Raw genomic sequence first — 12242 nt, 5'->3', positions numbered from 1 at the left:
GTCATGTTGAATTGAACAAAGTAGTGATCAGAGACATGTAAAGGAGTAACAAGAATATTTGAGTTGGTACAGTTACATGTAATAATGAGGTCCATCTGGTTGCCCGATCTGTGAGTTGCTGTGATGCTTAGTCTTTCCATGTCAAATGAGGCCAGAAGAGCATTCAGTTCAGTGGCCTGGGGCTTGTCTTGGTCTATGTTGAAATCGCCAATAACCACAAGTGGCTTACCATCCTCCGGGAAGGAGAACAGCAGGACATCCAACTCCTCGAGAAAGTTTGCCAGCTAACCTGGAGGGTGATAAATGACAACAACATGTATTTTTGTGGGTTGCATTGTAGCAATAGCATGGAATTCAATAGTAGTATTGTTACATAGAGAAGAGTGTGGTCCAGTTGTTATGAGTGAGCAAACATGTTCCCCCACCCCTACCGTTGTGTCGAGGGGTGTGAGAGAAGGAGAAGTTGTTGGAGAGAGCAGCAGGTGTTGCTGTATCCTCTGGACATATCCATGTTTCTGTCAGTGCCAGGATACTGAGGGTGGACTGTGTGGCAAAGGCTGGAATGAAGTCAGCTTTGTTCACAGCTGATTGGCAGTTCCAGAGTCCCACTGAGAAAGAGAGCGTAGCATGTGCTGAAGTGCAAAGTGGCCGTAGGTTGTGTGGGTTGCGCTTTGTCTTGCATCTATATCATGTAAACGGTCTGTAACAGATAACAGGGATGTGCTTGAAGGCATATGTTATTTGTGAAGTAGACATGTTAGTATGTACAAGGAAAATAAGAAAAGAGATAAAATTAAAATACTTAAGTACTATGGTGAGTGGCGCCTTGTCAGTGTCCTTGCTCGGTAGACTCGCTAGTCTTTACACCAGTAGGTCTTCACACAAGGAGGGCTTTACATGAGGGCTACCACTTCCGCTGCCGCGTCAGCATTCACGTCAAATATATACACGATGCTAATGAGCTGTAGAGTGAAAAAAGCAGGACACGCCTTAATGCTACTTAGCACAAAGCTAGTCATGTGGGCAACCGAAACTACTGGTTGCGCGAGGTGAACAGCGTGGGAACAAATGCGACTTCAGTACACTGTTAATAAATTATTCTACACTTTAGCAATAAATAATACTCTAAAACAAGTGAAGCACTGTTTATAGACACTAAAAACAACAATGGTTTTACATACACTAGACAAACAACTCTAAATCTAGCAGCGAATACCCTGGGACAAGTCAAAACAATATAGCACACACACCAACACACGTTTAAGCGATGCGAGTTCAAGCCAGTAAACAAACAGCACAAGTCTAGCAATGAATACCACTCTACAACAAAGTAAAACAATGAAAAAAACACACTTACACGCAACTGCAGACTCATGTAGAAAAATTGCTTCTCCTGATTACCACAAATTATTTTGACTCGTCCCTTTTCTTTAAAAAAAAGCAAAAATTTAGATTACAGTGAGGCACTTCCAATGGAATGGGGCAAATTTTTGGAGGGTTTAATGGCAGAAATAAGAAGCTTATAATTTTATATAAGCACTAACATAAATTCCTCCGTTAAGTCTCATGTATTATTTGAGCTGTAAAGTTGTTTAAATCATCATTTTTACAGTAGTTTTAGGGTTAAAGGTTTGTTGACATTACATCGTCATGGCAACAAAGTTGTAAAATTGGCAATGACTTTACACAGTATCGGTTAGTACGCGATTTAGTCACACTAAAATCATGTTAACATGCACATTGTTTATGTCTTGTGGTTATACTTTTGAAACAGTGAATATTTTAATGTTTACAAATCCCATTCACTTCCATTGAAAGTGCCTCACTGCTTTTTTTTTCTTTTTTTTTTAAGAAAAGGAGGGACAAGTCAAAACAATTTTTTGTGATAATCAATATTATGCCAAAAATGCTGTTGATTGAGCTTAACTTGTTTTGAACCCAGGATATTCCTTTAATAATTACTTTTGTTGGTGTACCCTATTATAGTTAGGTTGAATTAGTTATGTGAAATAATACATTTTATCATGAATAAAACAAATTAAATTATGTTACCACAAGCACAATTTTTGACTAATTATTCCTTAGTGTATTGTTTTTTTAAATAGCCAATAGGCTTTAGTTACATCACAGCCATGAACCATGATTTGGGACATTCTCTTTCTATAGAGCACTTGATTGGACAAAAATCTGTGTAGTGCAACATGAGTCATTTAAAAGATTTTAAATGTGTATATCAGCTAAAGTGAATTTTGTCAACGTTTAGGAGTACACTAGCCTACAGATGGCTTCGAAGCAAGCACATTTTGTGACTTAATATAGGGTCTGTAAGCCTTTTTTGAATTACATTCATGTCTTTCTCACATATGTAAGCATTTGAGGAATTCAGTTTTTTTAGAAAACTAGAAAAGCATTAGAAAAGTATCCAAATGCAGTGGGTATCCACCACCCACTGCATTTGATGCATTAGCTTTCATCCTGTTAGACATGAACACATGCATGCATCAAAAATCATTTCAGCACACACTCTTCTTTCGGTGTAGGACTGACTGCCTCTCTCTTAATTCATTCAAACACTTCTGAAAACATCTCCCTCGCCATTTACGGGGAAAACAACATGTAGGGAAGAATGTGGCATGCCATCATGCCTTGCTCCGTTTGTAGTACATTATGTATTAGAATGTCTTTGTAGTTTGTTGTCTCCCCAGAGTCTTGAGTTTCCAGGGAAGGGGAAGCTCATTCATTTGTAAAGGACAGAAGGGGGCGTGGCTTGCTAGACTCATCAACACCTCATATAGCGTCTCTTTCATTATGACAGTAATGACAAACACAGACCCTTTAATCTTTTTCATTTCCTCTCATGCCCTATTTTTGTCTAGAGAGAGTGGCCTACCTCCTCAGAGGAAACAAATTAATGAATCTTCCAGCAGGTGTCCTGGAAGAAATGCTGTTGCCTTGATTTCAATAATCAACCCGCAGTTTATCAGTGTGGATAAAAATAAAAATATCTATCACAAGACACAAGATCTATCTATCTATCTATCTATCTATCTATCTATCTATCTATCTGCCTGTCTGTCTGTCTGTCTGTCATCTGTCCGTCCGTCCATCCGTCCATCACCATGAGTCTTTGTCTTGCTACAGCCTGATCTCACAGTGAAATCAGAAAGAGTAGACCGACTTTTCGTTCGGCAAAATCGGTATACGTTGACCGAAATTTTAAAACATTGCCCCCCAGTGGCCAAAGTGTTGTAGGCCATATGGGCACATGTGAGCTACATTTATGTACAGTTGCCAATCCTAGGGTACCGAAACTATCGGAAACATCATGCCGACTTCACGTGTGATCTTGCTACGGCTAATTTCATAACTGTTATTTTATGTACCCTAAATACACACAAATAACATTTCACGAGTTCACTGGTTCATATAGTCCTGGAATGCATTAGGGTAAACAGATTTTGCGTGCTGCCCATGATGGAGGGACTCAAGTACTAGACTGGGTTTGAGCTCTTAGATCCCCTTGGACAAACTGACTAGAGAAAGGAATAGGAAAGGCAATTTTTGAAATAATAATTGGTATAGGCATTATGAAATATTAAGGTGGAGATGGGGAGACGATAGGATGCAGGAAGAATCATCACCAGAGTGGAGGAAGCAGCTGATTAATGAAGAGATTACTTTGCCTTTTATTAAAATTTGTTTCATATAATATTTAGTCTATTCTATTGGAAAACATTTATTCATATAAATGATGCGATCCGAGGAGCTTTTGAACTGCAGTGAAACACTTTCTTATGATTTGTTTCATTAATAGGAGCACATTCACACTGTTGTGAGTGAAAAAGTGGATATGACATAATTGAGGAACTTTCGACTGGGAACTTAATGTAGTAGTTATTTAATGTTTCTACAGCATAACAAAAAACAGCTAGAAACGCTTTGACAGATGAAACATAAATCCAATATATACACGATTACATACCTTGTCAATGTTTTTTATGCAGTTAGGGTATTTTAAAAAAAATACTAACCAATGTAGCCTTTAACATCGTATAGAAAGCTACAGATCATATATTTTCTGCCTCATTCTATGAACAGAATCCACATACGATCAGAAAAGGATGTCGCTGTGAGTTTGGAGCGGCAAAAAGAGTTAACCTTGTGTAAATTGTCATGTGAACATTTAGCTTAATGCTAAGCTAAAATGCTGTTTCTTGACATTGATGCATCTGTTAGCCGGCACGATTATATTATATAATGAATGAAGAAAATTCCCATTAGAGCATAACTTTTTTTTTCTCTAGTAAGATTTTGTTTTCCTATAAAAATATCTAAAATCCTAAAAACGAGATAAATTTACTTGAGTAGCAAAACTGCATTAGATATTTAAGCTTTTTTTCAGAGAATGTATTTTTACAATGAACTGTATTTTCTTTCTTTTTTACTTGTTTATAGTCAAAACAAGTGAAAGAATCTGCCAGTGCTGATGAAGCAATCCAAAGTATTTAGAATACATTACTGACCTTAAGTAATCTAATGGAATATGTTACAAATTACATTTTACAACATGTATTCTGTAATCAGTAGTGGAATACTTTTTAAAAGTAACCTGCCCAACCCTGTATATATGTATACATTGATCATGCATGAGGAAATGTCACCACTGAATCTCCTGACATCTGATCATTCAGTCTTCTTCCCTAAGGATTCCCCACCATATTTGTGATTCCATGGATCATTTGTAGGATTTACCTGGAGGACACGGGGTAAGTAGTTCCGCACAGCATAATCAGACTAACTAAAATTACAGGAGACCTTAAGTAGCAGTTATTTAACCCTGGGATATTAAAATAAAACTCTTTGCAAGATAAAAAACATTTCCATTTGCTACTGCTGTTATGAATGTACTTGTAACTCTTTGATGTCTCCTTGTAATAGATGCTGGGAGAGAAATGATGTCCCAATTCCCTGGCGGGTGATCAAGTGGCCAATTATGGCATCTATCATTGTGAGTATAACATCAGAGCGATGCATGTAAACAATTAGAGCAACTTCTTACTGTATACATTATGTCCGGTGGGGGGAATTCTGCTAGCCAAGCAGATGAGGAGATGTGCTGAGTCTCAAAGATACAGTAGTTTCCATTTCTTGGATGAGATGTGAGCGCAGGCATGTCAAGAAGAGCGAGCAAACACGCTGTCACAGTGCTTCTGTCAGCACATGTGAGAAAGACTGGCTCTCTCTCCTGAATTCGATGTGCCATTTCCACTTTATAAAGCTTCACCTGCGAGAAAGCAAATGCCTGTAGACAGCGTGATGGCTGTGTTTGACAGCTTTGCCTGTATGCATCCAGGTCAAAATGTTCTCTTTCATGTGCTTTCAAGAGCATTGGAATGCCAATGTAATATGGAATGTAATCATGTGTTTTCATACTGGAAAACGTGTGTGGCTTTGGTAATCAATGTGTTTGGAAAACCCTATTACAGAGTACACTGAAAAAACGTTTCCTCAGAAAACCTAAAGAATGTGCTTCATGTGGTAACACCTAAATTAACTGGTTTTATTCAGCAAAAATATTATTTAAAATATCATTAATATTAATTAAATTGATCTAACTACTTAAGGTTACAACAATTAAAGTGATATTTAAAGATTAGATCAAGTAGAAATAGATCATTAGGGGCCAATCACACCAAACACGTATTTCCATCCCACCTGTGCTGTCTAAAAACATTTATGTGGTATCATTTAAAGTCAAAGATTATTTAACATTACTGATAAAACCTAAATACAGTGGGTTACACAAATGGAAATCATTTTTAAAGGTCAGATTGTGTCAAAATAACTCAAAGGATTAGTTCACCCGAAAATGAAAATTCTCTCATCATTTACTCACCCTAATGCCATCCCAGATGTGTATAACTTTCTTCTGCTGAACACAATGATTTTTAGAAGAATAATACAGGTCTGTAGGACTTTACAATGCAAGTAAATGGTAAACTTTGAAGCTCCAAAAGGACATAAAGGCAGCATAAAATAATCCATAAGACTTCAGTGGTTAAATTCATGTCTTTAGAAGTGATATGATAAGTGTGGGTAAGAAACAGATCAATATTTAAGTCCTTTTTTACTATCAATCTCCACTTTCACAGTCACATTCTTCTTCTTTTGTTTTTGGTGATTTGCATTCTTCATGCATATCGCCACCTACTGGGCAGGGAGGAGAATTTATGGTAAAAAAGGATGATAATATCGCTTCTGAAGATATGGATTTAATCACTGGAGTCTTATGGATTACTTTTATGCTGAGTTTATGTTAATTTTGGAGCTTAAAAATTTTGGTACCCATTCACTTGCATTGAAAGGACCTACAGAGCTGAAATATTCTGCAACTGCACATTTTCACATTTTACAGAGTGTGCAAAAATCCTGTAATCTCGTACAAGTCTTAAAAAATATTCAGAGAATTTCTTGTTGTCAGATGTCCTGTGAAATGATTCTGCTAAAATGTTAAAAATGCTTTTCAAACTGTCTGGATAATGTCATCATTTAAAAGAGGAATGATATAAAAGTACAGGATAGAATACATTTATATAAACTATTGCTATATTTCCCTCTCTCTTTTTCCACCTCATTCTTTCTTTCTGTATTCTTTAGTTAAACTTCATTCTGTTCATCAGTATCATTCGAATCCTGGTGCAGAAACTGAGGTGTCCTGATGTTGGTGGAAATGATCAGTCTCAGTACAGGTATTGCATAATAAAAAATAAGCAATATCAAATGAGCAAGATTGCTGTTGAAGATATTGATGTTCACTATTGATATTCAGAATTGTAGATAATGCAGCACGATTGTGTACATATACTCACGATTGTGAGTGTGATAATGCTTTTATACAGTTCTTTAAACAAGTTAAAAGGATAGTTCAGCCAAATATTTAAATTCTGTCATTTACTTACCCCCATGTGGTTCCAAACCTTTATGACTTAAAACACAAAAGGTGATGTTTGGCAGATTGTTAGCCTTAGTCACCATTTAGTTTTATTGCATATTTTTTCCATACAATTAAAATGAATGGTGACTGAGGCTAACATTATGCCTAACATCTCCTTTTGTGTTCCACAGAAGAGAGGAAGTCATACAGATTTGAAACATGATGTCAGCAATCATAGTTCCTCTTATATGCCACCCAGGTCATAGCTGAGTGGCATTCTACCTTTAATCTCAGAAAACTGGATTGAAATGGATGGCTGCAAAGTCTTCCATTATCTATATGCTAAATGTGTTTGTATTGCAAGGGTGGTGAAATATTTATGCACTGATTTGTAGCAATCTTGAGTTTTCATTCTGCTGAGTACCCTGTCGCTAATGCATGAGAAGCTGTGCTCTGTTTGATGGCTCTCCCAGATGTGCTGTTTGCTTTGTGCTCCTTTGTTTTCAGCTAAAGTTGAGTTTGCAGTTTGAAGCGCTCTATTGTGTGCTTGGAAACACACTTTGTCCACTTTGACAAAAATGGCCATGCTATCACAACTGTAGGGATCTCTCTATTTCTCAATCATTCTGACCAAATCCTGTAACCCCCTTTCTCTCTCTCTCTCTCTCTCTCTCTCTCTCTCTATTTGCAGGAGATTGGCCAAGTCCACACTTCTGTTGATCCCTCTCTTTGGAGTAAACTATGTTGTTTTCGTTTACATCATAGATGAAAATGAAGAAATGGAAAACTACAAAATATTCTTTGACCTAGCCTTGGGATCTTTTCAGGTGATAATTATGAGTGTTCAAGTAATCACTGGATTGTTATTATACGTACAGTACATACTTACACTTATATGATGCATTTGTGTTTTATGACACTAATATTTTCTTAATCTCTGTGCTCACACAGGGCTTGGTGGTTGCAATTCTCTACTGTTTTTTGAATACCGAGGTCAGTCTTTAATCCTACCGATGGCACATTTTACAGTTGTACAGATGACTACTACCTTTACTAAAACTTCAAATGCAAACAATTCAAATTACTGTATGACACATTGTTTTCTTCTTAGTAAAAGTCAACATGAAACTGCATTTACAACCCATTTTACTACTATAATATGATGTATTCCAGTGAAAAAGGATATTCAACAAGAAAACAATAAATAAAAATGATCCACAGAGAATTAATTTGTGAAAAGTTGATTGGAAAGTGAAAAGTTATATGACGGGTGATTGAAGGAGAGGGGTTGAAAAAAATAAGATGGCTTGGTGACATCAGCCAAAAACAAAGTCATTTTAGAGGAAGTAAAAAATAATACAAAAAATAAAAACAACAACTAAAAAGTGGTAAAGTGCAATTGTTACCTTAAGATTATATTTATAATTGATCTAACCCATAAACTGTATTTTGTTGGTGTAATCTAATGCAGTTTGGATGATGTAGTTATGTAGGATAAAATATTTTTACTCAAAAAACAAAAAACAAAAGTTAATTTAGATGTTATGAAGCACATTTAAGTTACCTGACAATTTTTTGTATGTGTGTATTAAGTAAACTGGGTAAATTTAGATGTAATGTTGACTTTAAATTGCATACCACATGCCACTATTTCCCATGTGAGTGGCTATGCTAATGCTTAAGACTATGCTGACAGGTTTTCTGTTTGACTGCTATGCAGGTCCAGAGTGAACTCAAGAGAAAGTGGCGGAGTTTGCGCCTGAAGCGATACATCAGCCGAGACTACCATCTGCATAGTTCGTCCATATCCAGGAACGGCACAGACAACATGGCCCAGTTCCACAGGAACTCCAGAGCCCAGTCTTTCCTGCAGACTGAGACCACCGTGGTGTGACACACTCCAAGATCTCCTCTCAGAAATAGGGGCTGTACACATGCAGAGATGAATCATGCGATTTGTTCAGTCCCTCTCGAGAGATAATTCAGTATTTTTTTTCTTTATGTTGAAGAGGACAAGGCTTTCTGCCATTGAAGCATGACATTGACATGCAGCACAAATAAGACTTCAGCAATCTCTATAATGGGGCATGATACACTGTACTGTATCTCAGTGAAAGTCATTTTTGAATGCTCTCTTTTGATACCAAATTTTATATTAGCTAACAAAATTCACTGGAGCAGTAGGCCTAGAGTTATATTTGATGGTTTAAGAAACTCCAATTCCTTTTAAATTAAATGCAAGTCATAGCTTTTTGTGAACACTTTCATAGCATTAGGCTCTGATTATATAATAGTGTTATGTAAATCCTTCTCAAAGCCTATGACAATTTTCTTAGATGGTCACTCACAGCGCAGCACTTTCACCACGGTATCATCGCATGAAAACACAGCCAACACATTTCCAGTGCTTTGAATATCCCAGCGTTAATCAGAAACACCAAGAACAAACTTCAGTATCTTGGATGAATGGAAGAAGTAGGTCACCTCTATGGCAAACTCAAATGTGAGATTTTTATAAAGAGGACTGTATTGCCAGAGGTGTCCAGATTATCTTGGTGTAAGAGAAAGACTTTGATTTCAAGAAATAAATGTGTATCAGATAGACTTTTTCATGAAAGTGGAAAATGTGGCAACTAACCTATACTAAACCCAGTTGTGCAGTAGAGAACAGTCATGATAAGAAAAAGTCTAAATTTGTTGTACTGATTTTGAACTCTACAGCATTACATAATGCCTTTTTATTCCAGTTATAAGACCCCTTTGTCAGTTTTATCTCATTATACCTTCAGGTTGCTTGAAGAAAAGCCACAATATGAAACCTTGTGAACGTTAAGAACTGAAATACTAATTTCCAGGATATGTATTTTATAGCATGTGAATGTAACCGATTACGTTGTTGTTGTTATTATGGATAGATTTCATAGAGAGTCTTATAAATGAAATTAGTTTTATTGACAAGATGGACACAAATATGTGGGATAATATTTCGTAAGCCCACAAAAAAGATGTGTCCCGATGATAAACCAAACCACATCTTCATTGTTAATGCTTTGCAAACTCCTGTTTTTCATAACCCATGTTCATTAGAAATTTCAATGGGAGATGTTGTCCATGTCTCTGAATATATTTGCTTTTGTGTTGCTCCGTCTGAAATTGTTGGAGGTTTGCACTGCTGCCTGTGCTCTTTTCATTCAACTGAAAAACAGCGAATTAATCCAGGAGACAGTTGGATGCAGATGTAGGTCAAATGAACTGACAAAACAGAGAAAGTGAGGGCATATGAAAGTCACATTGCTGTTTGAGCTGTTTTCTGCTGTATTGTTGCGAGCAGCTTCTAGGATCTACGGTCCAAAGATTCCACAGTTGGACGGAGAGGAGAATGGATCTCTTTTAGCCAGGCCTGAAGCGCAAAAGGACCCCGGGACACCATGTGGAGAAGTGTGCTCATCTAAAGTGACACAGATGCCATGGGCAGGGGCATTCAGCATCATTATTGAACTGTCAAAGGGAGAAGAAAAGATAGAGCTTTAATTAGAACCGGCAGAAAATAATTAAATGTGTTCTCCAATTTAAATGTTGAAGAAGGAGTCATTGTGCAATGGGTTCTGCACATGCTTGTGACAGGATATATTTAAAGTCTGGCCTGTGTCATGTGCAGATCCCATTCCCCCTCTTTTCCTCCACTTTCCTGACTCTTGAACATTCCTGACTCTTGACTCTTGAACACAAAAAAGGAAGAAACCCAATTTAAAAACAATTATTGAAAGAGGGAATTCCAGTTTCATTGTGGAACATATTATGTCACGATTTATCTGAGGTCGACAGTATGACAGATTGTAATGATGTAAAAATGTATGTAAAAAAAGGCTATAAAGTTGTGCATTTTTTTTATTAATTAGACAATTATTATTATTATTTTTTGTTCTGCTACACTTTGCTGTTTTTACAAAAAGCTTTCTTGTAAATGATCAAGTATTGAAATATTTCATTAAATGTGGAAGTTGTTTTAACCCGTTTCAATTCAGTATTTTTTGCACTGTTGCATAAAACAAAATTTGAATTGATTGGTCATGTTTTTGTTAACACTTAATATAATGTTGGTGCTGATTTAAAGTTTATTTTGTTTGTCAGTTTTCAGCGAATACGTTCGAATCAACAATTCATATCATTGTAATGTATTTAACCACCCAGTTAATAAATTAACTTATTCAATCATTATCATTTAAATCTATTTAATATGCAGCAGTCTTTTGCAATTGCAATTGCTATTGTAGACAAGGGTGTTGTTGGGTGTGTTGTTTTTCTATGGTACTGCTATGTAAATTGAATGTTAAATGAGATGACAAATGAGGACCAGCAAAACAAGATAACACTTCTCACATCCTTATAAACTGATCCGCCTCAGCCAAAACAGATCGTATCACACACAGATGTGTTTTTGAATTATTTCCTGTTCTATTGCTGTCTGCTGCCTTATCTGTTTTCTGTATCCTCAAAAGGGAGTGAAGATTCTCCTCAACAATGGAGCAAATAGTAATGCTTATTTTCAGGCTGCTGGCCTCCACATGCACAGTAATCTCACAAGTACTAAACAAAACAGCATGTGTTTCTTAATGCAATAAAGTTATTTTACTCTTCTTGAGAACATTTTCATTTACATGTGTTTGGTTCAATACATAATAAACAATTAAACTGGAGCAATAAACTGACAAAATCCACTAATATGTGGATTCTGTGTCATCCTCTTTAAGCAGGCTCATTGGGGGTTTCAAAACATACAGTGTAACAGTTGCTTGGATAGGATTAAGCCTTTGGGCAAGTTTTTATGGACATGATTGTGACCGATCTAGGGAATAACGGATGGCACACTGCCATCACATGGATGTTAAACTACTCTTGCCCCAATGCTCAGTAGCAGCACATTTGTAAACATCGTAATGTCCTAGAATTAAAAAAAACTACCTATAATTACAGTGACAAGAAAAAGTATGTGAACCATTTGGAATCACCTGCATTTATGCATAAATTTGTCTTAATTTTGGCAAATCTGGCATCCAATTCATGAAATTAAATTGGAGGTGTAGGTTAGAGCTACATTGATTTATAAAAAGCACTCAATTTGAGTTTGTTATTCATGAGAAACATCTGCTGACGTGGACTGTACGTCGCAAAAAAGATCTCAGAAGACCTACAATCAAGAATTTTTTGCTTTGCATAAAGCTGGAAATGGTTTCAAAGTTATCTCGAAGAGCTTAGATATTCATCTGTCCACAGTTAGACAAATTGTCTATAAATGGAGAGGATTTAG

General features: G+C 36.4%; 1 protein-coding gene across 1 annotated transcript in view; it reads left to right on the top strand.

Annotated features, from left to right (window-relative positions):
• Positions 1-11570, top strand: part of LOC127431623 (vasoactive intestinal polypeptide receptor 2-like) — a 73269-nt gene extending 61699 nt beyond the window's left edge. Inside the window, exons 8-13 of the mRNA XM_051682150.1 lie at positions 4706-4766; positions 4939-5008; positions 6658-6749; positions 7626-7761; positions 7886-7927; positions 8655-11570. Of these exons, the coding sequence (XP_051538110.1) occupies positions 4706-4766; positions 4939-5008; positions 6658-6749; positions 7626-7761; positions 7886-7927; positions 8655-8828 (575 nt within the window). The 3' untranslated portion in view covers positions 8829-11570. The remainder of the gene's footprint in view (positions 1-4705; positions 4767-4938; positions 5009-6657; positions 6750-7625; positions 7762-7885; positions 7928-8654) is intronic.
• Positions 11571-12242: the final 672 nt, after the last annotated feature.

The sequence above is a fragment of the Myxocyprinus asiaticus genome, chromosome 41 (assembly GCF_019703515.2).
Source record: "Myxocyprinus asiaticus isolate MX2 ecotype Aquarium Trade chromosome 41, UBuf_Myxa_2, whole genome shotgun sequence".
Classification (NCBI taxonomy): Eukaryota; Metazoa; Chordata; class Actinopteri; order Cypriniformes; family Catostomidae; genus Myxocyprinus; species Myxocyprinus asiaticus.
Note: the sequence above shows the minus strand (reverse complement) of the source record. Positions and strands in the feature narration are given on the sequence as shown.